Source organism: Capsaspora owczarzaki (genome assembly GCF_000151315.2).
Source record: "Capsaspora owczarzaki ATCC 30864 unplaced genomic scaffold supercont2.1, whole genome shotgun sequence".
In the NCBI taxonomy this organism is placed as follows: Eukaryota; class Filasterea; order Ministeriida; family Capsasporidae; genus Capsaspora; species Capsaspora owczarzaki.
Genome location: NW_011887292.1, coordinates 1,682,161 through 1,709,688, shown reverse-complemented (window position 1 = coordinate 1,709,688; position 27,528 = coordinate 1,682,161). Strand labels below are relative to the sequence as shown.

At 57.5% G+C, this 27,528-nt stretch overlaps 8 protein-coding genes across 8 annotated transcripts; 4 read left to right on the top strand and 4 right to left on the bottom strand.

Moving 5' to 3' along the window:
* Positions 1-4: 4 nt before the first annotated feature.
* Positions 5-3,840, bottom strand: CAOG_08419 (hypothetical protein; the record flags this gene model as incomplete). Its single annotated transcript, XM_011271688.1, has 3 exons — positions 5-3,080; positions 3,238-3,364; positions 3,475-3,840. Coding segments are annotated over 3 exons (3,569 nt in total), but the record flags the coding sequence as incomplete, so codon positions are not given.
* Positions 3,841-4,480: 640 nt separating this feature from the next.
* Positions 4,481-13,147, top strand: CAOG_00514 (type 3 phosphatidylinositol 4-kinase). The gene is made up of 3 exons (XM_004365328.2): positions 4,481-12,592; positions 12,697-12,795; positions 12,922-13,147. Exons 1-3 carry the CDS (start codon positions 4,518-4,520, stop codon positions 13,055-13,057), a joined length of 8,310 nt encoding a protein of 2,769 aa, XP_004365385.2. The 5' UTR covers positions 4,481-4,517; the 3' UTR covers positions 13,058-13,147.
* A 75-nt stretch (positions 13,148-13,222) lies between these two features.
* CAOG_08418 (hypothetical protein) lies at positions 13,223-14,983 on the top strand. Its single transcript, XM_011271687.1, has 2 exons — positions 13,223-13,316; positions 13,482-14,983. Exons 1-2 carry the CDS (start codon positions 13,254-13,256, stop codon positions 14,871-14,873), a joined length of 1,455 nt encoding a protein of 484 aa, XP_011269989.1. The 5' UTR covers positions 13,223-13,253; the 3' UTR covers positions 14,874-14,983.
* Positions 14,950-18,376, top strand: CAOG_08417 (hypothetical protein). Its single transcript, XM_011271686.1, has 3 exons — positions 14,950-15,354; positions 16,091-16,343; positions 16,498-18,376. The coding sequence occupies exons 1-3, from the start codon at positions 15,136-15,138 to the stop codon at positions 18,114-18,116; spliced, it is 2,091 nt and encodes a 696-aa protein (XP_011269988.1). The 5' UTR covers positions 14,950-15,135; the 3' UTR covers positions 18,117-18,376.
* Positions 18,377-18,459: 83 nt separating this feature from the next.
* CAOG_00511 (hypothetical protein) lies at positions 18,460-20,642 on the bottom strand (the record flags this gene model as incomplete). The annotated part of the gene is made up of 2 exons (XM_004365325.2): positions 18,460-20,351; positions 20,423-20,642. The coding sequence occupies 2 exons, from the start codon at positions 20,640-20,642 to the stop codon at positions 18,460-18,462; spliced, it is 2,112 nt and encodes a 703-aa protein (XP_004365382.2).
* Positions 20,643-21,925: 1,283 nt separating this feature from the next.
* On the top strand, positions 21,926-22,770 carry CAOG_00510 (hypothetical protein; the record flags this gene model as incomplete). Its single annotated transcript, XM_004365324.1, has 4 exons — positions 21,926-22,054; positions 22,256-22,365; positions 22,504-22,591; positions 22,681-22,770. The coding sequence occupies 4 exons, from the start codon at positions 21,926-21,928 to the stop codon at positions 22,768-22,770; spliced, it is 417 nt and encodes a 138-aa protein (XP_004365381.1).
* Positions 22,771-23,140: 370 nt separating this feature from the next.
* On the bottom strand, positions 23,141-25,167 carry CAOG_00509 (hypothetical protein). Its single transcript, XM_004365323.2, has 5 exons — positions 25,126-25,167; positions 24,643-24,811; positions 23,977-24,444; positions 23,610-23,843; positions 23,141-23,493 (listed from the first exon to the last, which is right to left on the bottom strand). Exons 1-5 carry the CDS (start codon positions 25,137-25,139, stop codon positions 23,242-23,244), a joined length of 1,137 nt encoding a protein of 378 aa, XP_004365380.2. The 5' UTR covers positions 25,140-25,167; the 3' UTR covers positions 23,141-23,241.
* A 66-nt stretch (positions 25,168-25,233) lies between these two features.
* CAOG_00508 (hypothetical protein) lies at positions 25,234-27,376 on the bottom strand. The gene is made up of 3 exons (XM_004365322.2): positions 26,989-27,376; positions 25,811-26,883; positions 25,234-25,696 (listed from the first exon to the last, which is right to left on the bottom strand). The coding sequence occupies exons 1-3, from the start codon at positions 27,356-27,358 to the stop codon at positions 25,280-25,282; spliced, it is 1,860 nt and encodes a 619-aa protein (XP_004365379.1). The 5' UTR covers positions 27,359-27,376; the 3' UTR covers positions 25,234-25,279.
* Positions 27,377-27,528: the final 152 nt, after the last annotated feature.

Genomic DNA, 27,528 nt, shown 5'->3' with positions numbered 1-27,528 from the left:
CGACGATGCGATTGAGCAAAAGTCAACGTGACGCGTGACATAGTCGCGCCGGTTGTCCGCCGTCACGGAAATCTCTCCGCCGTTGGGGACAAGCTCGTACGTGACAACTTCGCCAAAGTTATCGGTCGAGACAGCAAACGTGAGCGCCAGATCAGTCACCTCGTCGGCAGGGCAAGAAAGCAGGTACTTGAGATTGCGATAGACGTCCGGATCGACCTGCTCGAGATCTTCGAGAACGGGTATGCGGTTGAGCAGCTTCTTGTACAAGACGGACGGGAAGGGCGCGTCGATAATGATCGAGTTGTAGATGGCCAAGCTGAACAGCATGCCGATGAGCCGGAACATGTGCTCGGCCTCGAAGGAATGGCCGCTAAACCATAGCAGCCGGGTCCTCGGATTCGACACGAACATGCCGTACTTGGGGTCCAGGATTTCACGCAAGAGCAACTGCAAAAATTCCTTCCGCACGCCACCAGCATCGACACCGTCCTCGCCAACAAACTGCACTTTGAGGGGCTTCTTGAGCTCGGAGGGCTGGATGCTCATGATTTGGTCCAGGGTGTCTTGCACCAAGTTGTTGCGCCGGACAGAGAGGCCAAGAATGTAGGACGCTGGCAAGTGGGCAAGCACGTTCATGTAAAAGGCCTCGTGTGCCTTGCGCGCCATTTGGTTTTGCGCATCGATCTGCAGCAGCTTGGCCTTGGCATCGGCATCGTAAAAGAAGGCGTACTGGCAAAACGAGAATGTTTGGGGAACTGTGCACCACATGGCATAGTCGTCCACCAGCGAAATGCTTGAGCAGACGGTGGAGTTGTTGAACGCCTTGCGAGGGACGATAGTTTGGCCGATCGAGCTCAGAACAACATCGGAATTGAGTTGCAGTGCATGCGAATGTTCGTCATGGACAGACCAGCCCAAAGTCGCGCCTTCACCGCTCTGTTTGCTCAATCCCAGGGGCGGAGTCTCCTTGGTGAGCTTGGAGAGTGCATTGGTCATGGCCCGCGAGGCAGTTTCCAGCGAGGTAATGTTCACGGTGCGATTCGACCACTGGGTGAGCGACGTTCGAAGTTGGTTGGGACCGTCAGCCGCCACGGCGCTCCCAAGGACAGAGGCGCCACCAGCAGACACCTCGTTGAGCGAATACAGCATTTCAATGAGGCGAACAGCGCGCACAAGGGTTTTGTACCGCGTCGTATCCGGCATTGTCTTGTCTTTGAAGCGCGCAGTGTCAATCAGGTGAGAGAGGAAGCGCTGGTAGACGGCCACCTGTCGGAGAAAGAACTTGGCCGGCAACAAGTACCACCAATAGCGAAGGAGCTCTTGGACGCGGGGCACAAACTCGAGAATCTTCAGGGAAATCGCGCTGAGCATTGTCTCCGCGGTCGGAGTGAGCGAGGTGGCAAAGACGGGAGCCTCGAGCAGAGTCAAGAAGAGTTTGCACGTGTCGAGGTTGGAGATGGGCATCTGGGACAGCGACACAACGAGCGATAGCAGGGCTTTGCTGCAGACATCGTTGACCGTGGTGTTGCCGATAGCGCGAAGCGCGTCCCAAAATAGGCGCACGTGCTGAAGGCAGAGTCCCGATGGGTGGTCGTCCGTGCGGCTGTCCAAATGGCCAGCATGCTCCGGTGAGGAAAGGGATGCAATGCCCGTATCGGGCGCGTCGAAAGGGACGAAAGGTTGGCTGGACGAGCCTGATGCAGAGTCTGATGCAGCGCCTGATGGTTGACCCTCGATTTGCATTGGCGCTGGCGCTGGCGCTGGCGCGGGGTAGGCTGACGGTGCGCTCTTTAGCGCGGTGGCAGCGGTGTCGACAACGGCGCCAAACGCGCGTGCTGCATCGGCCGTGTTGGAAGCAGCAGACGGTCCGAGCTCTTGGCCAGGCTCGTGCGCAAGGAAGGAGCCGTTGAGGCAAGAGGCCGATGACAACGCCACCTGAAGCGTGCGAGTGAGGGCAGAGACGTCCTTGGAAGCCGCGGCGTCCGCCAGCAGCTTTCGAACAAGAGGAAGCGTCAAGACGAGCGGAGACTGCGACGCTTGGCGATGTCGAGCATCCCATGGCAACTGTGCCGATTCTGCTGCGCCGACATGGTTGCGGTTGCCAACAACGGCAAAGCAGTGTGAGGCGCTCGCACCAGTCGCAATGCGCAGAATGGGAGTTGCGTCCAAGACGCGAACCAGCATCGGGGTCAACACGTGTTGCTGCGGCTCGACGCCGACTCCCGTGCCCAGCTGCCCGTTGCCACCGAGGCCAAACGCGTAGATTTTGTTGGTCTTGGGGAAGAAGACGATGGTGTGACGCCGCCCGCACAGCACCTGCGACGCCGACTTGCCCATCAGCTCGAAAATCATGCGCGGATTGATCTCGTTCTGTAGGGTGCCATGGCCAAGCTGGCCTTGGCCGCCGGCACCGAACGAGTATACGCCGCCTGTCTCGGTGAGGACAACCGAGTGATCCTCGCCGCATGCAATGTGCGCGCAGAATTGGTGCTCCAGCGTCTTGAGGCGTGATGGGATGGTGTGCGGAGCAGTGTCTCCAACGCCAAGTTGGCCAAACTGGTTGTTGCCCCACGAATAAACCTGTCCGTTGAACGTGAGGGCGAGGGTATGACGCCCGCCAGCAGCGAGCTGTCGAATCGGAATGCCATACAGCTCCTTGACGAGCGTGGGGACCGGGACGGTCTTGAGCTCGCGCAAGCACAGCTGGCCCGACGTGTTATCGCCCCAGGCAAACACATCGCCTCGCTCCGACAAGACGAGCGAGAAGTTTGCCCCACAGACAATCTGCACAATCTTGTGGCCTGTCAATGCGCGCACCAGGCGAGGCCGAGTCATAAAGTCCATGTACGCGAGTGTAGCGGCGTCCAGCTCGTCCACATCGTCGATGGAAGCTGCTGCCGTCTTGGGTGCAGAGGAGCGCGTCGACGGCTGCCGGCTGCTCTCGGAAGGAGTGAGGCCCAGCTGCGAGGCCTTGTTGTCGCCCCACGCAAAGACCTGACCATTGCTTGTGAGTGCCAGCGAGTGTGTTTCACCACATGCAATTTGGGTGATGGTGTACGGCTCCAGCGCGTCGACTCGTTCTGTGTTGTGTTTGTGGATTTTCAAAGAATATTTTGTGAGTGTGTGAAACGTTTGTAGCAATGCAAGGCGAATGAAGAAGCCGCCTAGCTACGTTTGTGAGTTTCTGAGTTTCTGAGAGTTTCGTTTGTTTGTTTGTTGTTTTTGGCTGTTTCTCACCTGGCTTCGAGCGATGCTTTTTGTGACCCAGCTGGCCCTGGTCATTGGAGCCACACGAGTAGACTTGTCCGTCGACCAGAAACAGAGTATGTGCGCGTCCACATGCTATTGCTGACGCCAACGTCGACTGCTCACAGCCAAACAAACAAAACAAACAAACAAAAAAAAAAAAAAAAAAAAGTGAGCACAACACAGCCAATCCCCATCGGCGTCCCAGCTTCGATAAAAGAACCTTACCATTGAAACGGACGAGAAGGCTTCGAGCTCGGTCGGCTCGGGGACGGCAAGCGTGTGGTCGTTGGTCAGGCGAAGGCCGAGCTGGCCGTCAGTTGGGTTGCCCCAGGCCCAAACACTCCCAGCGAGTTGCGCGTGCGCCGCTGGCACGACAGTGTCCCGTGCGGGCGCGGCTGCGGACGCCGCGGCTGCTGCGTTTTCATCTGTGCGAGGCGCAGGGGATGCCGTGGCGGCTGGAGCGCTGCGGCTCGCATGAACGCCAGACGAAACAGACGCGACGTCGGGTTTTGCCGCCACGGAGATTTCTGCCCCTCGGTCTGCCGCTGCGTCGTCGGCGTCCGCGACGGGGTGGCCACGCGCCACGTGCATTGGCACTGCGAGTGGTAACCGGGTGTCTGCGGTTGGGCTGGGTGCGGCTGCTGCTGCTGCGGCTGCGGCGGCGGCGGCGGCGTCAAAGGCTGACGACGCTGGCCGATGGAAGAGCGACCTGAAACGGTTGAGCGCCCACCACGCAGGGCCCCGCTGCTGCGCGAGTGTCGGCGTCGGCGTCGGTGTCAGTGGTGCTGATGATGGTGGTGCTGATGCTGGTAGTGGTGCTGATGCTGGTGGTGGCTGCGAGTCCGCTGCTGCTGCTGGTGCTGCTTCTGCTGCTCGTGTTGGCTGTGACGGCTGTGCTGACAAGAAGAAATGTAGTTTTCCCGCCATTCGAAGCTTCTAGGCGGTGGAAACAAAACAAAAATTGAAAAAGACTGACGACATTCATTACATTGCATTGTGCATGCAGACGTAAAGTCTCATGGCATTCTTCATGTGAGTTCAAAAAGAAAGCCAAAAGGTTCGGGCGAACGAGGTCAAAGCTACTGCTGTAGATCGATCTCACTTTGAGCAAGAGCCGCTTTTGTTGCTCAATGTCGCATCTCGAGCAACTTTCAACAATGTGCTGCTACCGATGAGACCTGTTTGAGCTCTCTCTCTCTCTCTCTGTCTCTCAGAAGCTCACTCATTCTTCCTTTTGCTTCTTCTTCTTTGTGCTTTGCTCTTGTTGAATGGCGTCGAAATTTGCCGTCTCGACCGTTGCGACGCCACCGCCGGGAGCACCGAGCGGCGTTCTCCTCGCCCCAGGATCGTCTTCATCGGCGTCAGCGGGCCCTGCCGGCGCGGCTGCGAGCTCGGCTGGCGGCAATGGCGAAGCGAGATCTCGCGATTCTGCTGCTGCTGCTGCTGCTGGTGCTGCTGCTGCGGCTGCCACTCCCACGACTGCAGCATCCGCTTCTACGACAACAACGACAGTCTCGAACGCGGCCGCAGCCGTGGCGGGCGCAGTGGGGCGCGGATCCCGCGACGCCCTGTTCCAGGAGACTGTGATGCATCTGGCCGAGTCGCTGGGCGCACTGCAAACGCCGCCGCCGTGGTCCAAGGTCAACAGACTGCTGACACTGTGTCCGACGATGCCGAGCCCTGGTAGCGGCAGTAGCAGTGGCGCTGCTGGTACAGGACTGGTCATGCCGACGCCAACGTTGGTCTCCTATGGTCCCTCGTCGCCAATCGTCACCCCTTCCGCGTCGGGCTCTGCCGCAGTCTCGACCAGCAGCAACTCGCAGTTTGGTCTGGCGCCTTCAACGACGGGAGCAGATGGCTCGGAGCAACAACAGGCACCGCCGGTCGTCGCCTTTGTTGCTGATCCAGATCCGTCGGTGTCGTCTGTGCCTGCCTCGGGGGCGACGACCACGGAACCCTCAACGCCCGGTGTGGCAGCGTCCATGGCGGCGTCGCTGGTGGCCGGCACTGCGGCAGCATCCCCAGCAGCCCTGGCGTTTGCTGCTCCCTCTGCCGATTGGCATGCGCGCTCGCGAGCTGCCGACATCTGGGCCACCCTCGCTCCAGCGCTGCCCACCGTCACGGATCGCAACCAGTGCGCCGTGCTCGCATTGGGCAAGTACTTTGTTACCTCTGCAGGTGCCTACCCGACTCAGATTCTGCCGTACCTGTTTCAGCTGCTGCACCATCTGCCCTTCCTGTCGTATTCCACGAGCAACGCTGTTTCCCCGGCAGCTCTGGCCGTCCTTTCGGGCGCGCTTGCTTCGTTTGGCGTCGCCTCTGTCAAGGCGAGTGTCGCGAGCGCGTTGTCAGCTGCAGGCACGTCCAGCCCTGGCGCCGCTGCCGCTGCCGCGGCGTCCGACCATTCTGACAATCCCGTCGATTTGGCCGACGCAACTACGGCCCTCCCCGCCGAGCACTTTGCCTTCAGTCTCGTCACCATGCTGCTCGGAATTGCGCGAGAGCTGCCGTCCTCGGCCGAGGCCATCCGGGTTGCGATTGTTGAGACGCTCGAGCTCTGTGGCTTTTGGCTTGCCCAGGAGAACACCCACGCCGCCGACGACGCTGCAAAGCAGGTTGTTGACGTGCCAGCACGTCTGTGCCGCGTCGTCATTCCAACCACGATTGGCCTCGCACGCGCCATCTCGCTCTTCAGCGGGCAGCAGCTGCCGAGTCTGCTCCTCTCCTCGTCTGGGCGTGGCGACACTGCAGCCACCCTCCGCTCCGTCGCTGGCAGCAGCGTTACCACGACGACCGTTAGCCAGGGAAGCAGCACGACCACCTCGGACAGCGCCGCGCAGCGAGCTGTCATCCCGTGGACGGTTGCGCATGCTCGCCGCATCACACAGGCCGTGCTGGTCCTCACCAAGAGCGACAACATCAGCCGCCTCGAGGCCGTGCTGCTGACAGTCAAAGCGCGGGATCTCGACTTTGGCGCCGACTTGCACCGCGCAATTGTTCCCGCCCTGCACGTGTGGCTCCGTGCTCTGCTTGCCTCTGTGCTTGATTGCGACCGCGAAATCGACTCGATCGCTCAGCACGCCTTGCCTGTGCAACCCGAGGCATCCCGACCTCGCACTTCCTCGGCGCCATTCGGATTGACCCGAATGCAGGAAGACAAGCCGCGGCCGTCCGCCATCACCACCGAAAGCGGGCAGGTGATCATGTCTGGATACGAAGGAGTGCACTTTCCCGCGAGCGCAAGTCTCACGAGCGAGGGCGCCCACTTGGCGGCTGGCTCTCAACCGGCGAGCTACGAGGCGAGTTTGCTGCTCTCCGCCCTCGAGCAGAATGGCCGGCCAGCCTTCCTGGGCGACATTTTCCAATCCGCCTTGCGCTGCCTGGAGCACTCGAGCGCCGTTCTGAACAGTATCGTGTCTGAAAGTGGAGCGACAGGTGCCGGCAGCAGCAGTATCAGCACCAGCACCAGCACCAGCAATGCCGCGAATGGCGCGAATGCCGTTGGCACACCCACCACCTCCACTGGTCCGACCATCCAACTGCTTGCACTCAATGTGGATTTGCTTGTTGCGAGTGCCACCACGAACGAGCAGTTTGATCGCGCCTTTTCCGTCCTCCGCGACGAACTCAAGGTCGAGGAATCGGATGTCGACTGGGCCTTCATCCCCGTCTACGTGGCTTGCCTCCGTGGTCTCGGAGAGCTTGGTCGCCGACGCCCGCGCCAGCTGTCGCCGCGTGTGCTCGACGTTCTGCGGCAGTTTGTCACACAACCCAGCGTCCTCCTACTCAAGCTCGCCCACGACGACCTGCTGAACGCGGCTGCTCGTGCAGTCTGTCAGGTGCTGCGCCTTGGCCCTGCCATGCACCAGGATCTGGCCGAGGCGTTCATTGGGCCGCTTGCCAACCGGCTGTACTCTGGCGATGATGTGGCAACGCCGTCCGCCTCCATCACTGCCGGCCCGGACGAAACTGCTCTGCTCGCCTCCGCCTCGGGCTTCTCACAAGCCGACGCCTCCCATCAGCACTACTCGGTGTCCTTCCACGTCTCGCGTTTTGTCGTCATCATGCTCGCGCACATTGCTGTCGCGATGCACGACCGCAAAATCACCAAGTCTGTCTTGTCCATTTTGATGCAAAAGGTCGGTCAGCCGCCGTCCGAACTGGACAGCCTGATTATTGAGCAGCTCGGTCGCGTTGCTGTGGGTCAGCCGCAGCACGCGCTGCGCCCCATCGTCGAGCTCTTCCTGCAGATTTCGGGCGACTCCGTCCGTCTGGCGCTCGCTCCTGCCAATGCCCGCACGTCGTTGATTTCCAACACCCTCTCAGTCTCTCCGAGCGCGCAGTCCGGCGGCCAGCCCAGCCCCGGCTCTCCTGGATCGTTGCCGTTCTCGCCGTCGGGCACTTCGGGCCTGAGCAACATTACTGCAAACGCCTCGACGGTCAACTCGCTGTACGGATTGACGCACGAGCCGTCCCTGCACACGTCTGCGCTGGACCTTTCCTTGGTTGCGCTGATGAGCCAGAATCCCACGGGAGCTGGCACGCTCCCCACCATTCCCAGCGGCGCCTCTGTTGGCAGCACCACGACCACCGGCAGCGCGACCCTTGCCGTGCCCGGTAGCGGGCCCTCGGCTGCTCCGTCGACTGCAACTTCGTCACTTGCGCAGACTGCCGTCACGCGTGCGGCTGCTGCTGTTGCTGCTGCCGCCGCTGCTGCCGCGGCGAGCTCCAACCGCTCCTCGAGCGCTGGCGACATTCAAGCTGCGTATCGCCACTGTACTCCCGCAATCACCGCGTCCTTCCTCCACATGGCGCAGACGCTGGAGAACGTTGCCGCGCTAGAAGACCTGTTCCTGCGGGTTTGCGAGCTCTTCATCAAGCTGGGCATGAGCGTGCAGCAATCCAACTCGTCCAAGGTCAAAGTTCAAGCCTCTTCTGTTGCCGGCAACCTGGGCTTCTTGCTTCCAGTTCTGTCAGAGCTCGTCAAGCGCGTGCCGCCTGTCATCAACGCCTCGTCGCGTGCCGTTCGCCTGTTCCGCGACTTGTGGTTTTACCTCGTGACGTTTGGGTTTGTGACGGAGGGCATGTGGCTGCCCGAATGGTTTGACGCAGTGACACGGCTGTCTGCCAAGTCGCCGGTGCTGGTCACGAGCGCCAGTGGCTCGTCGTTTGCCGAAGAGTTGGAGCTTGACTCGGCCATTCGCCGCAAGAATGTGTCGTCCGAGGAGCAGCAAGAGCTGCGCTCTGCCCTGAGCTTGCTCCTGAACTCGACGCCCCTCAACGCGCAAATTGCGAAACTGACGCCTGCTCAGTGCACCTACCTGATGGCCGTGTACCACCTGGAGACCCTGCGCGTGCACACTGGCTCCTTCCGCCAAATTTTCCGCTACCTCGAGGACAAGGGTATTGAGCGCGCCGGTCTGTCCGGCTTGGTGCGCGCGATTGCCAACGAGGTCTTCCACCGCTATCTGAACAGCATGGCGGATCGCGAAAAGTCCTTTGAGCGCGAGTCGGATCTCGAAAGCCACATTGTGTTTTTGCTCGTCAACTTTAACAATGTGAACAAGGTTGTCAAGCGCGCAGCCGACGAGTATCTGACCGAGCTCGTGAACGCCTTCCCGCATCTTTCGCACAACGCGAAGGCGCTTCAGGTCATGTTTGATTTGATTGACCTGCTCGCGCGAACGCTCGATCAAGAGGGCGATCAACGGCTGCCTTACTACACTGCCATTCCCGGCACGTCTTCGTCGCTGCTCATTCCCGGCGACCACGAGGCGCGCGAAATGATGGTGCAGGACTTTACGAGCCGTGTGCAGGACTTGCTCAAGTTTGCGATGCAAGTCTCGCCGTTGGAAATGCAGGCGCTGCTGCAGCAATACCTCTCGCAATCCGCCGCCCAGGACGTTGTGGCGGAGGCTGCGGAGGCCCACGTCGACTCCTCCACCATGCCCAACGGACGCCAAATGGACTATGCATTCGCGTCGGCAGACCGGGGCAACCTGTCTTCTGCGCACGCTGGCCGGTCGCTCGCGACGCAGTACGCGTCCTTTGGCCTGAATGCCAGTGCGACCTCATTGCCGAGCGATCTGGCGCGCAACCGCCCCGACTGTGCCAAGAGCATTGCAAGTGTGTTTGTCACGCAGCTCGAGCTCCGCAACCACTATGCTGGCGAGGTGGCTGGCATCCTCAGCTCGCTCGGGCCCGCGGCTGCCGCGACTGGTCCCCGCTCGAGCACTAGCTCTGCTGCGCAAATTCCAGCCACTGAAGGGACGGACGCCGATGGGACCGTGTCTGGGTTTGTCGATCGGCTGAAACGCGCCTTGCATGTTTGCATCGAGATCGCCAAGACCAAAGGACCGGAGCATGTCGACTTTGGCTCGCTGCGTGCCAACTTGTACCGTCTCACTGCCTTTATCATCTCGCAGTCCAACTCGTTCCACCACGAGCTCGTGCACTTGGTTTGCTGGGCGCCCGTTTACGTCTTTTCCGAAAAGGCCATGTCTGTGGGCGCGTTCTGCTGGTCGTGGATTGTGGCTGCGCGCCCAACGCTGGAAGAGAGCGTGCTGCGCGAGCTCACCCTGGCCTGGGACTGGACGTTGGAGAAGCGCATGGGTCTGTTCTGCACCTCGCTTCGGGCTGCCAACCCGCTCTTTACGCCAATGTCTTCCAACACCAAACAAACAAGTGCGGGTACTGCCCTCCTGCCGGCCATTGCATCTGCGGCCGCTGCTGTCAAGAAGATTCTGCCGCCGACGTCCGAGCCCAGTCACCCCAACAAGACGGACGCCGGCCCGCACAAGGTCTGGATGCGGTTCTTCTCGGAGCGTTTTGAGGTGATTCGCCACAAGTCTCAGGTGCAGATCGATCTGTATGCATCGATGATTCACCGTACGCTCGCCGACCCGACCCATCTCAGCGTTCACGTGTCGTGCACGGGCGTCGTGTATCGCGTCCTCTTGCTGGCGCTCCGACTTGCGCAAGGGACGCACATTCGCAGTCTGTTGAGCCGCTACCTGCTTCGTGAGCGTGTCTACCATGCTGCTCTGGCGTGGTTCCGCGTCGAGCCCAGCTGGCCCAATGGCAACAGCCCGTCCATCATTCGCGAAAATCTGGCGGACATTATTGCATTCACGCGTGCCATGCGTGCCGATCGCCGCTACTTCAAGTCCCTCGAACCATTGTTGTCCGACGCGCTCGCTGGCGGCGTTGGCGCCACCGCGGCGATTGCACGCAGTGCGGCTGCTGGCGCTGCCGTAGACGCCGCCATGATGAAGCGCACCGGCCAGGTGAAGGGCAACACGCTCACGCGTGCTGATATTGAGCTCATGCTGCCCGCGCTCTCCCGCGGCGCCATGAATACGATTGCCATCTCTTCGAGCATGTCAGTCATGTCCAAAGAGTCCAAGCGCTCGCGAGCCGTCAGTAGCGACTACACGGTCGGCCCTTGGGACGGATACATGACCGTCAGCAGCTCGCTCATGTCGGGCGGTGCCGCTGCGGCGGCTGCGAGCAACGAGGGCTTGCTCGATCCCGAATCGGCCACGACCGCGGGCTCCTCGAGCACTGCTACGCGGCCCTTGAGCAATGCGGGTGCACTTGACGACGCTGGACAACTGCTGATGAAGGATTTGCGTCGTCGCCGTGTGCTCATCATGCTGCTGCTGCAAAACCAAATCGAGCGACTGGGCGTGTGGCACAACCCGCACGACCTTCCCGGCTTGGTGCTGGAGGGCGAGCGTGAGGTTGTCGGTGGCGCGGCGACTGCCACCGCCGGCGTCAACACTGCCGGCGCAGCGGCGGCCGCGCCAGGAGCCCCAGCAGCCCCGGGCGAAGATGAGGCCGCCGGAGGTGCCAACAAGGTCATTTCAGACCGAATGTGGAAGGATCACGTGCGCATGGCTTGGCAAGCGAATCCGCACATTGCAGTTCAGATGGTGGCGCGCTTCTCGCAATCCGAGGCTTTGCGACGTGAGGTGGAGCGCCGCGTGCGCCTGGATCCCCTGGCCGTCAGCGGCCTGCCAGAGGCTCTACCTCTGCTCGTTACTGACTCTGCCATTCGCAGCGATATTCCCGAAATGAGTCACGTCCTCTGCTGGGCGCCCGTCTCGCCCGCTGGAGCCCTGGCGCTCTTCTCCAAGCTCTACTCGCCGCACCCCGTCGTGGCCCAGTTTGCGCTCCGCGTGCTTCGCTCCTTCCCTGCCGATCTCATTCTGTTTTACATTCCCCAGCTCGTGCAAGCGCTTCGCTACGATCGCCTGGGATATGTCGCCGAATATCTGCTGCTGGCCGCACAGTCCAGCCAGTTGATTGCGCATCAGCTCATCTGGAACATGCGGACCAACATGTATGTCGACGAGGAGGCCGAGCATTTGGACACGCTGGCGCCCGAACTGGACACCATTATCGGCAAGATTGTGTCGTCGCTCTCTGGCCATGCTCTCAAGTTCTACCAGCGCGAGTTCTCCTTCTTTGGCCGCGTCACGGCCATTTCGGGCACCATGAAGAAAGCCGTCCCCGTCTTCAAGACCGACGAAGACAAGGCCGCACGCAAGAAGGTGTGCTTGGAAGAGCTCGCCAAGATTGTCGCCGAGTCGGGCGTGTACCTGCCCTCCAACCCCGAGGCAACCGTTGTGGGCATCAAGTACTCGTCAGGCACGCCCATGCAGTCGGCCGCCAAGGCCCCGTACCTTGCCACATTCCTGGTCAAGAAGTGCTCCGTGGCGGAGATTGAGGCGTTTGATGACGAGGCCGAGCTGTCGCCGCATGTGACGGAAGGCGCCGATATTGTCGCCCAGTCTTGCCTGTTCAAGGTTGGCGATGATGTCCGCCAAGACATGCTCGCTCTTCAGGTGATTGGCCTGTTCAAAAAGATCTTTGAGCAGTGCGGTCTGGATTTGTACGTCTTCCCGTACCGCGTTGTTGCCACGTCCCCTGGCGCTGGTGTCATTGAGGTGGTGCCCAACACCAAGTCGCGCGACCAGCTCGGTCGGCAGACAGAAGTCACGCTGCATGACTATTTTGTCGCCACGTATGGCGATCCCCATTCGGTCGAGTTTGAGCGTGCGCGCGCGTGCTTTATCAAGTCGATGGCTGCCTACTCTGTCATCAGCTTCCTCTTACAGTTCAAGGATCGTCACAATGGCAACCTCCTGATCGATAAGGACGGGCACATCATTCACATTGACTTTGGTTTCATGTTCCAGTCCTCTCCTGGCGGCAACATGGGCTTTGAGCCCGATCTGAAGCTCACCCAAGAGATGGTGGACATCATGGGAGGTGACATGGAAGCCGCGCCTTTCAAGTGGTTTGTGGAGCTTTGCGTCCGAGCGTACCTTGCCGTTCGGTCCGTAAAAGTTTGGTTTTGTTGTCGTTTGTGTTTTTAAAATGCTCGGTTGTTTGGTTGTGTGTCACGCACTCACACGTGATGCCTCCCTTTCTGCGTTTCAGGCCGTATCACGAGAGTGTGATTGCTCTTGTGGCGTTGATGCTGGACACTGGATTGCCATGTTTCCGCGAGATGGATTTGGAAGTGCTGCGGCGTCTCCGGTACGTTGCCTTCCAGATCGATGTTTGTCTGCTCGAGTTTTGTTGTGTTGGATTGCTTGTCAGCTCATCGTTCCCTTTTGCTGTTTATGTTGTGTGTTTTGTGCGTGTGTAATTTAATTTCTTCAGGACCCGATTCCAGCCCGACAAAACCGAGCGGGAAGCGGCGTCGTTCATGATCAAGACCGTCAAGAACTCGTACCTCAACACGCGCACCAAGTTGTATGACATTCTGCAGTACATGCAGAACGGCATCCCGTATTAGAGGGCGTTTGTTTTGGGTGTTGTTTGTTTGTTGTTTGTTGTTGCTGTTCTGTCACTGCTCTGCCCGTCAATGAACCAGCGTTTCTCCCCGCCTTTGCCAACTTGTAATATGCCACGCTGTCAACCCTTCCATTTAGGATAGGATCGACTCCATTCCAGTCCTACAAACCCTTTGGGTGCAGCATTGCGACATTTGCATGGACTGGAACAAGCCTCGTCCCACCGCACATACCGCCTCTGTCCTATCGTCGCGCATTATGGTTTGTCTTTTGTGCTTGTCTTTCGTTTCAGCGCTGGCATGCTTGAATAACTCGAGCCTGCGCTACTGCAGAGTCGCTCAGCCACACTGAAGCAATGGTGGCAATTGTTTGAATCTCATTCTCGTTCTGTCTCTCACCCACAACCACGTATCACAACAATCTTAGAGAAGCTGCACCGTGCCTCGATCACGCCTGACGCTGGCCGCGGTCGGCTTCATGCTTGTCTGCCTGGGATACTGGCTGGGCTCGATGGCGCCGCGCGCTGGCTTTGGCGGCCGGTTCTCGCCGCATCTGGACTCGGCGGCCGTCTGGAGTCCCGATGGTGTCGCGCATCCCAAGGGTGCTGCTGCTGCTGTTGTTGCTGGTGGCGGTGGTGGTGGTGGTGGTGGTGGTGGGCTGCAGGACGGCGTGGCTTCGGCCGAGGACTTGTCGTTCATCCCGTACCCGCGAACTGCTCCACTGCGAACGCCTGGCGAGGTCCGATTCCGCATTGGCATGGTGGCTGATCTCGATCAAGCTTCGCGCAGTCCCGATGACGAGGAGTGGCACAGCTTCTTGGTCCGAGGCTACCTCGTCTTCCATTCTGACACGAACAAGTACAGCGTTGAGATTGACCCCAAGCCCGCCGCGCGACTCACGTCCCGCTATGCCGAGAAGGGTCGCGGAATGGAGCTCTCGGAGCTCGTTGCCTTCCACGGACGCCTTTTGGCGATGGACGACAGGACGGGCATCATCTTTGAGCTCGTTTTGCGAAACGAGGAAGATGGCACCGGCATCCACGTCCACACGCCCGATGAAGAGGCCGCGCTGCGGGAGCAGGCTCTCAAGCTGGCGCACGAGTCTCACTTTGCAGACCATTTGTTCTACCTGACACCTGCAATGCTGAAAGGAAGTGGCGCCGGCAGCGGCAAGAGCGACTTTTCCGTGGAGGTTGTCCCGCGCTATGTGCTTTCGGACGGTCCTGGCGATGCGTCAAAGGGCTTTAAAGCAGAGTGGGCTACCATCAAGGACAACCGGTTGGTGGTGGGTGGCCTGGGCAAAGAGTGGACGACGGGCAAGGGCGTCGTCGTGCACACCCACCCGCAGTGGATTAAGCAGATTGACGGCACTGGCAGGATTCGACACCTGGATTGGAAGCCATTCTACGATGCGATGCGAGCGAGCACGGGCACGTCCTTCCCGGGCTACCTGATCCACGAGTCGGCCGTCTGGAGCCCCCTGCATCGACAGTGGTACTTTTTGCCTCGGCGAGCAAGCTCCGAACCCTATGACGAAGTGCAGGACGAGCTTCGTGGCACCAACTGGCTGCTGGCGGCGGACGAGCGGTTTGAGACAATCACGCGCACCGAGATTGGGCGCGTCGAGCCTCGACGCGGGTTTTCGTCCTTCAAATTTGTCCCGTACACGGACGACAATGAGATTATTGCCATCAAGACGGAAGAGGTTGCCGGCAAGCTGTCGAGCTACGTGACCATCTTTACCATTTACGGTGAAGTCCTCCTGCCCGACACGCTGATTGCGCTCGATGCCAAGCTGGAAGGCATTGAGTTTATTTGAGCGGGGACTCCGGTGACAAGCGAGTTGTAATTTTTTTTTCACGCAATGTGCATTTTTCAGTTTTATTTGTTAAAAAGCTTTGTTTTATTCTGAGCCAGCTCAGATTTCACTCTTCTATTGTTTTTTATTGGGTTTTTATTTTTATTTTGAAAGAACACTCCACAGAACTGAACGCAAAACACGCACGTCACGACACGAACACACACACACTTTGACGACTCCTCAACAGGCCCAGCATTGGTGATTTTTTTGTTTCGTTTAAATGAGCAATAGCGGCAGTGCGGGCGGCTCGTTGAGCGGCTCGGAGGCGAATTTGGCAGGAACGCCATCGCGCGGCATGTCGCGGTCGAGCAGCGCGGCCGTTGCGGCGACATCCGCATCACCAATGCAGGCATCAGCAGCAGCACCCTACGCGCTCAGCATGGCGGCGCCAAGCAAGGACTCTTCCGCAGCCAGTTCGCTGCTCCACGTTAAATCCAAGGTTCGTTCAAAAATCTAAAAAAAAAATAAAAAAAAAAAAAAAAAGACAAACTGGCTTCTATCAGCTGGCTGGCTCGTCGTGCTCCGGGGTTGGATGTGTGGCAATCACAGGGTGAAAACCCAGGAGGAGGGATTGGAGACGGGCGATTGGAGAGACGGAGAGTGAATGAATGGGGGGGACTTGGGGGTTAGAGGGTTGAGTGGTTTGCGTTTTGGGATGGTCCATTCCCAAAAAAAAAAAAAAAAAAAAAAAAAAAAAAAAAAAGGCTTCTTTTGTTTTGTTGCTGATCTATTTCAGAGGAAGCGGGGGGAGGTTGTTGGGGTTGGGGGGGGGGGACGAGGGCTTGCGTTGAACTCATCCCTTGGAAAGAGAGACAGAAAGCGTGAGTGATTGGTCACTGTGCATCATGACACTAAACTCACTCAAACACAACCAAAAGCGACTCAAAAGGCACACAAACGACGCATGCCTCTCTTGACGAAAACCCAACACAAGGAGGGGGGAGGGCTTGTTTGGTGAAGCACATTCTTGTCATAGGAAAAGAGAGGAAGGAGAGAGAGAGAGAGAGAGAGAGAGAGAGAGAGAGAGAGAGAGAGAGAGAGAGAGGGGGTGGCATAGCAACGAAGAATGCGTGAACATTCAAACGAAACCTGACCCCGACTCACTGCGAATTCACTCAAAAAAACCTGACTCGCTGCGAATGTTGTAACCTTGTCGTTTGTTTTTGTCGATTTAGTATGAACAAGACACGCGAAGATTCCCAATGGATCCCCGCAGCTTACTCGTCTGGAAGGACTTTTACTGGATTGTGCGCAAGACCCATAACATTAAGGAAGACGACGCATTCGTGTGGGATGCCGCTGGTCAGGCCATTCCAGCGTTCGCCATCTACTTTCAAGACCCAGAAGGCGCCTATATTGAAATTGCCACCGAAGAAATGCTCAAGGAGGCCGCTCGGGTCTCCAAGCCATGCCTAAAGCTCCTTGTTGGTAAGAGTGGTTTTTTTTGGTTTTTTTGTTGGTTGGTTGAAAACCAAGGTCACTGACGCTCGTCCTCCTCCTCCTACCCCCCCCCCATTCTTGTCTTGAACTGTTGCCTGCCTGCCTGCCTGCCTGCCTGCCTGCGCATGTACTCGATTTGCAGCGCCGCGTAAAGTACCGGGAACAAAGAAGCGAGCGCCATCCTCAGTCCGCGCAGTAGAGCGTGTGTCCATTTCCTCGCCACGGCAGCTGCGTGTGACATCGGGTGCCTCGGCTACGGTCAGCAGCTACAAGACGATTGAGTTGGACAAGGCGGCCGACGGAACGGTGGGCTTTTATGTTCGCATCGGCAACGACGAGCGCGAGCGAGACACTGGCCTGTTTGTCTCGCGCCTCGTCCTCGGTACCCCGGCTGATCTGTCGGGTGCATTGCAACCTGGCGACGAAATCACCTCGGTGAATGGCGTGGACGTGACGCAGCTGGATATGGATAGCATCGGCGTGGTCATGCGTCGGGTGACTCGGCTCCAGCTCGTCATTGTCCGCGAAGCGCCTCTCATTGCAGTCATGTCTCCCAACACCAAGAGCACAGACGCAGAGCTTGTTCACTCGGGCCCCGATGTGGAAGGCTGGACCTCCTCGGGGAACATTTCCATGGGTGTTTCGCAGCAAGGTCCCCCAGCCGCCAAGATTGCCCAAGCCGCCACGCGGTTGCAGAGCACTCTTCGCGCCAACGAAGACGCAGACATTTCACCGACTGTAGTTTATACCAACAATATGGGGGCGGCTCGAACGCCGACAGGCACCCCAGCCCGCCCTGTTGCAGGTGGCGAGCCATTGCGCGCGCTCTCGACAGAAGAGTTGGCGACGTCGCAGTCCAGCTCGCGTGGAGCAAGCACGCTGGCGTCGTCCACGAATCTGGCCACCTCCAATGGATCCATTCAAGCCTTGCAAGAAGCAAACGCTGCTGCGCTGAACGCCGCCCTTTCCGCGCACAACGCTTCGATGAGCACCTCTGGTGCCGCGCCCAAGCGTGCTGCTCCAAGCGTGCCCCCAGCCAATGGTGTTCAATCTCTCCCCGCTATCCGCATCACGGCTCACCAGCCAGAGACAAATGTGGCCTTGGCAGATGTGGACGAGGAGCACGACGACGAACAGCCTGCCACCGCACCAAAGACCCATGTCGACCTGGAGGAGCCTGCAGCACCTCAACCTGAAGAAGAGGTTGTGCACGAAATTGAGGAAGTCGAAGACGAAATTGAAGAAATCATTGAGCAAGTGGACGAAACCGTTGGAGATGAGGCACCCGCTGCCGAGCAGCACCCTCTCGACACGGAGCGAGCCGAAGAAGTGCAACACGATCAAGCCAATGGTGAACCAAATAGTGCGGATGCACAGGACCATCCGTCGGCACAGTCGATCGTTGCCTCGCCTGTTTCCGCGAACGTTGCCTCTCAGGCGCAGACTTTGAGCTCGCCGGTTGCAACGCCCAAGCGAACGCCAGTGAAGGGCAGCTTGGATGATTCGTCTTCACCTCGATCTGGTTCGCGCCCATCGTCACAGAACAATTCCAGGCCTGTCTCCATGTTTGTGACGCGACCCGCGTCGCGACCAGTTTCGACCATCATGGCGAGCGATTCGGCCGTGAGTCTCCCTGCCACCTCCGGTCAAAACGGCTCTGGCGCCCAAACTCCAACCAGCTTGCGCAACTCGACATTGACGGACTCGTCTAGCGCTTTGCCTGCCGAGCCTGTCAAGTTTAACTTTTTGCTGAACTGGTGAATGATTGGTTGCTGTTGTTGTTGTTGTTGTTGTGGAGGGTTGTGTTCGAGTTTGTTTGTTTGTTTGGTTGTTCGTTCGTTTGGTTTGTTTCTTGTGTTTGTGTCATGTTTTGTTTCTTGTGTCATGTTTGCTTCGCATGTGATTGCTGCCTGCACTGTGCATTTGTTTCTGTGTTCGTTTCGTGCTTCAGGTTGGACAAAATTGGCTTCACTTTGTTTGAAAAATTCAACATTCATTCACAAATGCAAACCGCAACACACACACACAAAAAAAAATCATCTGATAGAAAAAAAAAACCAACATATTTTTTTTGCGAAAATGCGAAAAAACAAACACCAATCGACTACTTGGCGGTGGAGCTGGTGGTGCGACGAATGGTCATGCGAACAACCGTCACATCACCGTCAGAGGACATGGGCGGAGTCGATGTTGGCTCGGCTTGCGCGTCTGCAAGCTCGTCGATGGCGGCAGCGATTCGAACGCGATGCGCTTTGACGCGGACGATGGACTTGAGATCGTCCTCACACAAGTTCAAAATTTGAGGCGTGTTCGTGTACCCATTCTTGGCAAAGTTTACAGCGTACTGCTTCAAGCCAAAACTGCCCAGCCACGTTGAAATGGACTCGCCAGACGCCTCCGTGGCGCGGCCCGCTTTGGTGTCGTCGTCAGCCAAGCGTGCGCGCTTGCGCTCGTGCGTGGCAGGTGCAGCCTCGTCTGGGGCGCGGACGTGACCAGCGGCCGCTTGGGCGAGCGTGTCCAGTGCCGACAGCGCAGGTGGCGCGCTTGGATCGTCCTCGACGACGGGCGGGGTGGTGGTGCGCTCCAGCTTTGAGGCAACGGCTGCAGAGGTTCGCTGCGCCAATGCGTTCAGACCCTCGACGATTTTGGAAACGAGCACAAAATTGTCACGTCCCCGAATGCTGATGGTGAAAATCTCGTCGTCGTCGTCGGCATGACGTCGCTTAGCAATGGCTGTTATACTGCGGTCACGAAGCAGCGTTGTTGGCGCTGCGTGTGCCTCAGTAAGAGCTGGGGATGGAGCGGCGATCGCAGCTGCAGGCGCGGTCGGCGCGGTCTGCGCCGAAGAGGCAGCGGGAATGACAACGAGAGGGCGTGGTGTAACCCCTGTCACGGGAATCGCCCCGGCTTTTCGCCCGGACGAGAGCAGTCCGGGCGCAGGCGTAGGAGAAGCAGCAACAACCGGGGAGGGCACAACTGGTTGCGCACTCCGCCGTGTCGGGGTGGACGCTGTGGTGCCCGGATCGGCCAGGGCAGACCCTTGGTGAGCAGTCACAACTTCGGGAGGAATGATGGAGCCAACGGGAATCGGCGGCGGAGACTTTTCGAGCTGCTTGCGGTCGCGACTCGGCGATGCACAGGTTCGGAAATCGAGGGCCTGGGCACCGTAAATGAGTCCTTGAGAGTCCTCGAGGGTGAAGACAATTTCAGTGGCGCGACGGTTCATGCCGCCCGTGCAGGACGTGTAACACATAAACTTGAGAAACCACGTCATCGACCAGCAGACGTACGGGTTGCTTCGGGACGCCTCGCCGTGAGTGCTGGACGGATGCCGCGTGACCAAGGGAACATGCGCGTCCTTGAGAGTATTGATGAGCACGGGGACGAGCGGCTGCATGGTCGGAGTGAACGGAACGGCAATCGATGCGCGACCGTGGTAGTCGACCGAGTAGACCGTGTCCTGGTCGCACGCACGCAAGAGATGGAGGTCGCTGTCAATCGACAGGTGCAGCGGGCAGCGCCGCACGGGCTCCTTCATGAACTGCATTTGCTTGTAGCGGAGCGTGGCGCGAATGTGGAGCGGATGCACGGTGGGCGGCGGCTTGGCCACTCGAAAGACAAACGGCACGCCCACGTCAAAGTTGGTAAACAGCGTGCCAAGAGCCTCAGAGTACGAGTAGGCCGACGAGATGGCCGAGTGGCGGGCGTTCGAAACGTCGACCGAGAGCAGGAAGCCTGCCTCTCCGAGCGAATTTGGCGACGCGTAGATTGGCTCGCCGATCGTCAGCGGCTCGACAAACGGCTCGGGCGCACTGCCTTGCAGGATGGAGAGAGGCTTTTGCACTGGAAGCGTCCGCGGCCGGCCTAGAAAGCTGCTGTTGCTGCTGTTGCTGTGGTGGCTGTGGTGGCTGTGGTGGCTGCTGGACGACGACGGCGTGTTAAACCCGCGCAATCCGGACATGTTGAGAAGCGAGGTGCCCGTGGTCTCGCCAAACTCTGCAAATAGTTGGGTGGGTGTCGTTCCAAGATTGGGCGGGAAGATGGATTGGAGTAGGCTTGTGGAAGACGCGAATCCCCCAGCAACAGTGTTGAATTGAGATCCGCGGGGTCATGCGATCCCTTTGAGTCGGCGTCGGCGTCAGCCCCGGCAGCAGCACCAGCACCAGCACCAGCACCAGCACCAGCAGCAGCAGCGCCGTCGCCACTTGCGTTCTGCTGGGAAGCGCTCTTCTGCTGCTGCTGCTGCTGCTGGAAGGACTGTCCGCGGGTCAATCGCACCATATCCATGTGCATCGATTGTCTCGTCAATCAGATAGTCCTGCGATGCGGTGAACACCTGCGCGTCGTCCCTGTTGCATTGATGATTCCAAGCGACAAGTCAGAATGATTAGAGAACAAAAGCAAAGGAGAGGTTTTTTCCGATCGCGGACAAGGGTGATCCAGGGTCCGCCCGGCCAAAGTGAGAATGCTGCTTCCTCCAATAACAAGGAACTGATATGTGTCAAAGCGTGTTGTGTCGACGTTGGACGAACGCGGGCAAAAGCGAAAGCGCGCCAAAAAAAAAAAAAAAAAAAACGAAAAAAAAAATCAGTGCTTTTCTCTCGTTCGCTCGCGGTCGCCAAATGTCTCCCTGTCCTACCCACTTGCTTCGTGTTTGGAGGGTGGTGCGTTCCAAGCATGTGATTGTCATGCCGTCGAGCCGTCGAGTTGTCTTTCTCTGAGGGAAAGTGGGGGGCAGAACGCAGACTTCCTTTTTTTTTTCTTTTTTTTTTTTCGTTTTTCCTTTGTCTTTGTCGCTCATTGATGTTCTGCTTGCTCCGCACTCAAACCCCAGCCATTCAATCAAACAGAGCGGACGCTGATTTGCCTGCAACGCGCGATGCGAGAACGAACTGACCAGCTGCACGAAGCGGGAACAAACAACAACAAAAAAAAAAAAGCAAAGCTCACCCAAGCAGCTCAAACAGATTCGTCGCATCGAGCTTGTCCATTTTGCAATCCAAAAAAACAAAACAGAAAAGAAAAAAAAAAGCAATGACAACTTCTCTCAGAAGATGAAATGGGGCAAAACAAATAAATAAAACTCAAAGGCATAAACCATGCATGGGAGCGCAGGACGAGCAGAGCAACAAGGCCAACCAACCAAAACAGCAAAAACAGAGGGGGAACAAAGTCGCAAGAAGTTGCGTGCATTGCGGCGACCCAAAGCAACAAGACGCTCACCCATTCACGTTGCCTCGCTCCCCCTCCCCTCTATCATTCAAGGCCGAGTGTTGCCTTTTGGGGTGGAAGAAAGGTACAAAGATGGGCTGAGGAGGGGGCGAGAAGGGAACACGGCTCAAAAAGCCGGAACGCGCGTTTACATTTTGGCGCCAAAACCAGCCACTACCATCACCATGAGAACTGTACAATCCAATTGAACAACGTCGAAAAAAAAAAAGCGAAAGTGGGCAACAACCCAATCAACTCAGACTGAATCGCAAAATCACATCAATAAAATCAATAATAAATCAATAAAATCAATCATGAGCTCAGTCGTCACAAACAATCACAAAACTCGCAGCATTGCAATGACGCGCGGTCTCCAAAAGCTGCAGGCGCAGGCCAAGAACAATGAAAAGAAGGCCGCTGCTGGCAAAAAGTCGGACGGCAAGGCTGCCGCTGCTGCTGCCATCAAGTATAACTGCCAGTTCTGCAAGGTAGAGAGTGCAGCGGGCAGGGCCACCTTCTCGGTCTCACTCTTCCCTCTCCGCCTCCCGCCTCCTGGTTCTCACACTTTCCCTCGCTCTCTGTCTCTGACGCTGTCTCTCTTTCGGGGGTTGGCCGTTTGGGCTCAACGCGGGACGAGCCGAGCCGAGCTGAGCGCTGAAAAGCTTCAAAATTCGAACGATGCAGAACAGACCATGCGGACCACAAATATTGAAGCGGCTGGTCGGCGGTTGACCATTGCAGTCGAGCTGCGGCGGCGTCGGACCACGCCGGAGCTGCATGCGTTGGGTTTCTTGCGAGGGTGGGGATGTTTGGCTGCACAGCCGTGTCTGGCGTGCGCGTGGCGACGGCCGTACAAAGGACAGCAGGAAGGCATTTCATTTCGCTTTTTCTTTTTTTTTTTTCTTTTTTTTCGCATTGTGTCTTCTTCCCGCTTCAGCCACATTGTCCACGACGTCGATTTGACGCTCGTGGACAAAAAGATGCAGTTCAGTCTGCGAGTGGCTGCGGAGGGAGTGGAACAGCGGGTTGCGGGAAGCAGGCTGACTTTCTCAAGATTACACAATACAATGCACTCATTGTTCTACCGTTGCGCTCGTCCGTATTCTGCTTCCAGGCCCCCATGAGCGATCTGCAAACATACCGCGAGCACTTCGACGCAAAGCACCCCAAGTTGGCGCATCCCCCAGAATTCGCCACCGCTTAAACGGCAATTGTTGTTTCGTTTTCTCGTCTGTTGTCTGTCTGTGCTGTTTCAGGTCGTCTGTTGGATGTGTTGCGACGCCAAGGGTTGTCATTGCGGGTGGTGTGTTGACCACGTCAAGCCAGACGTTTGGCAGAGCGCGAGACCTTTTGTGTTGTTTGATTTCTGCTTTGTTCGGACACCTCGATGTGTGTTTTTGGACAATGTTGATGATTTTTGCATCATTGTACATCCACTCCTTTTTGTTCTGGAAAACGCCGCCTACTTGGCGGCGCACGTATACTAAAGTCACGTCGGTCTTCCGAACAGAATTACGCTGACAGCGGACTGCCGCAAAAAAAAAAAAAAAAAAAAAAAAAAATGCAATAACTTGTTCGTCTCCGAGACAAGGGAACAGTGTATGATACATCTCGTTACAAGCATCGAAACCAGTCAATGGAGCTCGCAAGGAACAGCTGTTTTTTTCGCTAGTACTCATCGCTTGTTGCGGTGGTTTTTGTGTTTGGGCTTGGAAACGGGCGTGCTAAGGCTGACCTTTGTATCCACGGCCGTGGTATCCGCTTCCTCGGACTCTGAAGGCCCGGCAGATTGAACGGCGGGCTTAGAATTGCGGTTCTTTTTGCCGTACTTTGGATTTTCAAAGGGAAACGGCTCGTTTCCGGTTTCAGTCGAATCTTCACCAGTTTTGGTTTCCTCGACTTCAGCAGCTGGGCTTGTCGAGACAACCTGTGCATCGCGAGTCAAAGCAAGTGGCCCACCGTGACAATCAACAAGTTGGGGGGGGGGTTGTTTGTGAGCTCTCGAGCAGCATACGAACAACTACCATCGGCTCATCGTCTTACCTCTGGTATGGCCTCGACGGCTGGGGAAGGACTACTACTACTGGTACTACTACTATCTCTATTACTATCATCTCTGTCAGATTGCGGCACGGGGATTCTGGTCCCAATGTGGCGTTCTTTGCGTTTGGCGTCGCGATCAATAATGCCGTTCTGAGATTTTTGTCTTTCAAACAAGATGGCCATTTGCGCTTGTTGAGCACGCAACTCGGGTGACGGCACAAACACAATTGGTTCCTGTGTGCGTGCGTGTGTGTTGGGGAGGAGCAGCATGACCTGTGAGAGGCAAGTCCAACCAACCCAAAAAAAAATCCTCCCATCGCGACAACCCAATCCAAGCAGCGAGATGCATGAAACAGGCTCGCTCTACCTCCGTTTCGATAGCAGCAGAGCGCAGCTTTGGTTGGATGGAAGTGTCAACCTGGGGTGGAACAGGGATGCGCTCGCGGCAAACGGGACACTGGGTTTGCGAGACATCGTCCACCTGCAGCAGCTCTGGTACTTTTTCCCAGTGATTGATCACTTCGCGCGAGAGCTCCTGGCGCCGCTCGTGGCGTGCTGCAAGATAAGACTCGAAACAATGCGTATGGAAGGCGTGAAAGCACTCGGTGCGTGCGAGCGAGTCCTGGTCAAACTCGTCCAAGCAGACCGGGCAGGCGCCAGTGGGCATGTTATTTGTGGTGAGACGTTCGCAAGCCAGCTCGATGAGCTGGTAGAGCATCAGTTGGCCCTTGTTTGCGGTACAATGCGCGCGAAGCACTGCGAGCAAATCGTGGACTTGGGCCTCGCTCAGCCCTCGCGGCTTGGAAATGGAGATGGCCGGCAACTCGTGTGGATACTATTTGTATGTGTAATGTGGTGAGTTGGCGGTTGTCGCAAAATCAGACGGACACGAGACCCCACGAAATTGTCGACAAACTGACAGCGACCCCAGCGAAAATGGCGGGAACGAAACGCGCACACAAAGAACGAGGCGAAACATCCGCCAGCACATTCTGCGGCTCCAAAACGCAAAACCGCAAAAGTCAGCACTCACCTTGGGTGGCACGAGAATGCCAAGTGTGCAGCGCACAAACTGCTGCTTTTCGTCGTGGGCGGTGCGCGGCGCAATGAGCGCTGACAGCTCGCGTGGATTGTCGGGGCTGACAATCAAGCTTTCGTCGTAGTACATTGCCTGCAGCAGGTCGAGCTCGGATTCGTAGCTTCTGATGGGGGGTTGGGGTTTGTTTGTTGTTGGTTGGTCCAAAGCAGAGTGAGAACGAGAGAGTGAACAGATTTTGCGAGGAGCAAAGCGACACGATGGCGAGTGCGTGTTGGAGTACAGCAGCAGCTGTGATTGAGTAACACGCGTCACTGGTGTTTCGCTGAGGGGTTTTTGGAGCACTTGGAGCATCGCCCTGCGACCACAGCAGATTTTTGGACACTGCGACCAAAGGCCTCGAGCAGCAGAGAGCCGCTGGTCGAGTGGTCGAGTGACTGCGCGGCTTGAGAGAGAGCGCGCGAGAGAGCCGAAACTTACTCTTCGTCAGCCATTCTCAGTTCTGAGGGTCGGTTGCGATGTAGAATAAAGACTAAGACAACAACGGCACAGGTGTGGCAAGCAATCTCATGATATGGCTGTTTGTGCTGCTAAAAATGCTGTACTACAGTATCTGATGTTGAAATACATCTATCTACTTGAGACTTGTCGGAACACGAATCAACACGACGCCGCCTCGACCATCATTCATGCCGTGCTCGCGATATTGGTAGCTATTGGCACTGCAAAACGCCTTCAACGCAGGAAGCAGCTTTGCTCGACTCTGAGCCGAGTGGTGGCCGGTGCCGGTAATAACTTGAACCCACTGGTACGGGGTTGACGGGGCGAGCAAGAAGCGCTCAACCATATCAACGGCCTCACCAATGTGTAGGCCATGAACATCCAAGGCGACCGTCCCATTCTGAACAATCAAGTTCGGGTTGCGCTCTGCGAAAATCGCGTCCGCCGCCTCACTGTGCAGCCGTTGCATTTGTCGATCAAAATCGCGCGCCTTTGCAGAAAGGCTTGCTGCGCTGCGGCCATCGCCGCTCTTGAAGGCATTTGACGCGTGCTGGAGAAAGCAAAAACAAAAAAAAAACCAAAAAGGTCGGTGTTCTTGCTGTGCTCTCGACTATTCTACAGCACAAACAACCAAACACAACAGCTATCGTGCGCCGCAACTCACCACTAGGAGTTTGTTTCGCTCGACGGCAAGATCGGCTGCTTGTTGCCGCCGGCTTTGGTATAGATCGCGGAGGTCGGCGCCAGTCGAAACCCATGCAAGCGCCGATCGGGACGCCGCGCCAATGGGGAAAGCCACGCGTCGAGTGCTCGAGGTGTGTTGGCGCTGCAGCCGACTGGCGCGTGCTTGTTCGTCAGACTGTTGAGCGGGTGAGGACTGCAAAACTCGCGCTTCTGGAAATTGAGCATCTAGAGCGCGTTCGGTGGCTGATTGATTGCAATCTGCGCGCTCAAACGCCTCTCGGATATCCCAGGGTGCAAGTGATGGATAGCATGCCTGCAAGGCATGGAGCTTGAGCTTGGAGCCCAGCGATTCCACTTGAACAGCAGGCCGCGCCGGCGAAGGTTGTTTGCGAGCCAAAGGCCGAACGCCGCCCAGCGCCGGAAACTCTTGCTCGGACGCAATGGTTGGAGCTTGCGCGGGGGCCAACGACGCCGACGACTGGGGCTGTAACGCGTTTGGTCGTTGAATCGACAGCAAGGCTTGCGCGGCAGACGCCGACAACTTGCTGGCTGCGCCCGATCCAACCCCATGCAAAAAGGGACAGGCGGCTCCTTTGTGGCACCGACCAGCCAGCCAGAACCTGCACTGCACCTCGGTTAGGTCGTGGGAAAACCAGCAGTCAGCGCGACGGCATTGATCCGTCAAAAAGAAGGTGCAAATGGGCGGGCGGTCGTTGAGGATGGATGAGGAAGGCGTTTGAGTATCCGAGCTCGCTGCAAACTGCGCCGTATTATCTGCCAAATGATCGTCCCTATGAGGCGATTCGCCGGCCTCTTCTTGAATCTGCTGTTGCTCGACAAACTCGAGGAGCAGCGCGAAAGTGCGCATCTGGTCAAACCCCGTGCTCTCAAACAGCTCAAGTGCCTCCGAAGGACTAATGCCATACTCGGCAAACCCGTTAGCAATGGCATCGGCGACCTGGCTGACGTCTTTATGATCGAGGTCGTCGTTGCCGTCGACCGGTTGCATCGAAGGCATGGTACTGTTGCTTGAGGTCAATTCTTCCACGTCGTCTACCAACAAGGCGGACAGCCACAGATGAGCACCGAATTCAATAGACACTTGGGCACATGGAACTTGTGCGCCTATACTGTGAGGCCGTGAAGCAGCTTTTGTACCTGACTGCAAATCTGTTGTTGCCGACAAAGTTGGCGCCAAATTTTCAGCGCTTGTTGGTTGCTGGGACGGGAGGTCGTCATCAGTGCTCGGCTCGCTGCAGCCTCCAGCCAAGTACTCGACAAGTCGCTCTGCAACGTTGGCGGCGACGTCGGCAGGCAGCTGTGCTTGCTCCACGAGCGCCGTCGTCGCGCACGAGTGGAGATCAAAGCCGCTCGCTGGTGCTGCGGCGTCGCATTCGCTGCGTGCTTCGTCAATCTCGCCGAGGATGTACGGCGCAAACGTGGCGCCATCTGCACCAACAGCGTCGAGCTGGCGAGCAAACCAGCGCTCAATGACCGCTGCGTTGCTGGTGCTGGTGCCGGCGTTCATGTGAGAAATGGACGAGTGAGTAACGCGACTGGATTTGGGATTTGGGACAGCCCACCAGTCTGAGCATGGTGTAGTAACGCCCAACGGTGCAATTTCAGGGGTGCCACCGCGGATGTCCTTTTTGAGCCCTTTGCGTTGGGTTGGGTTGAGTTCGTCTTGTTTCCTTCAAA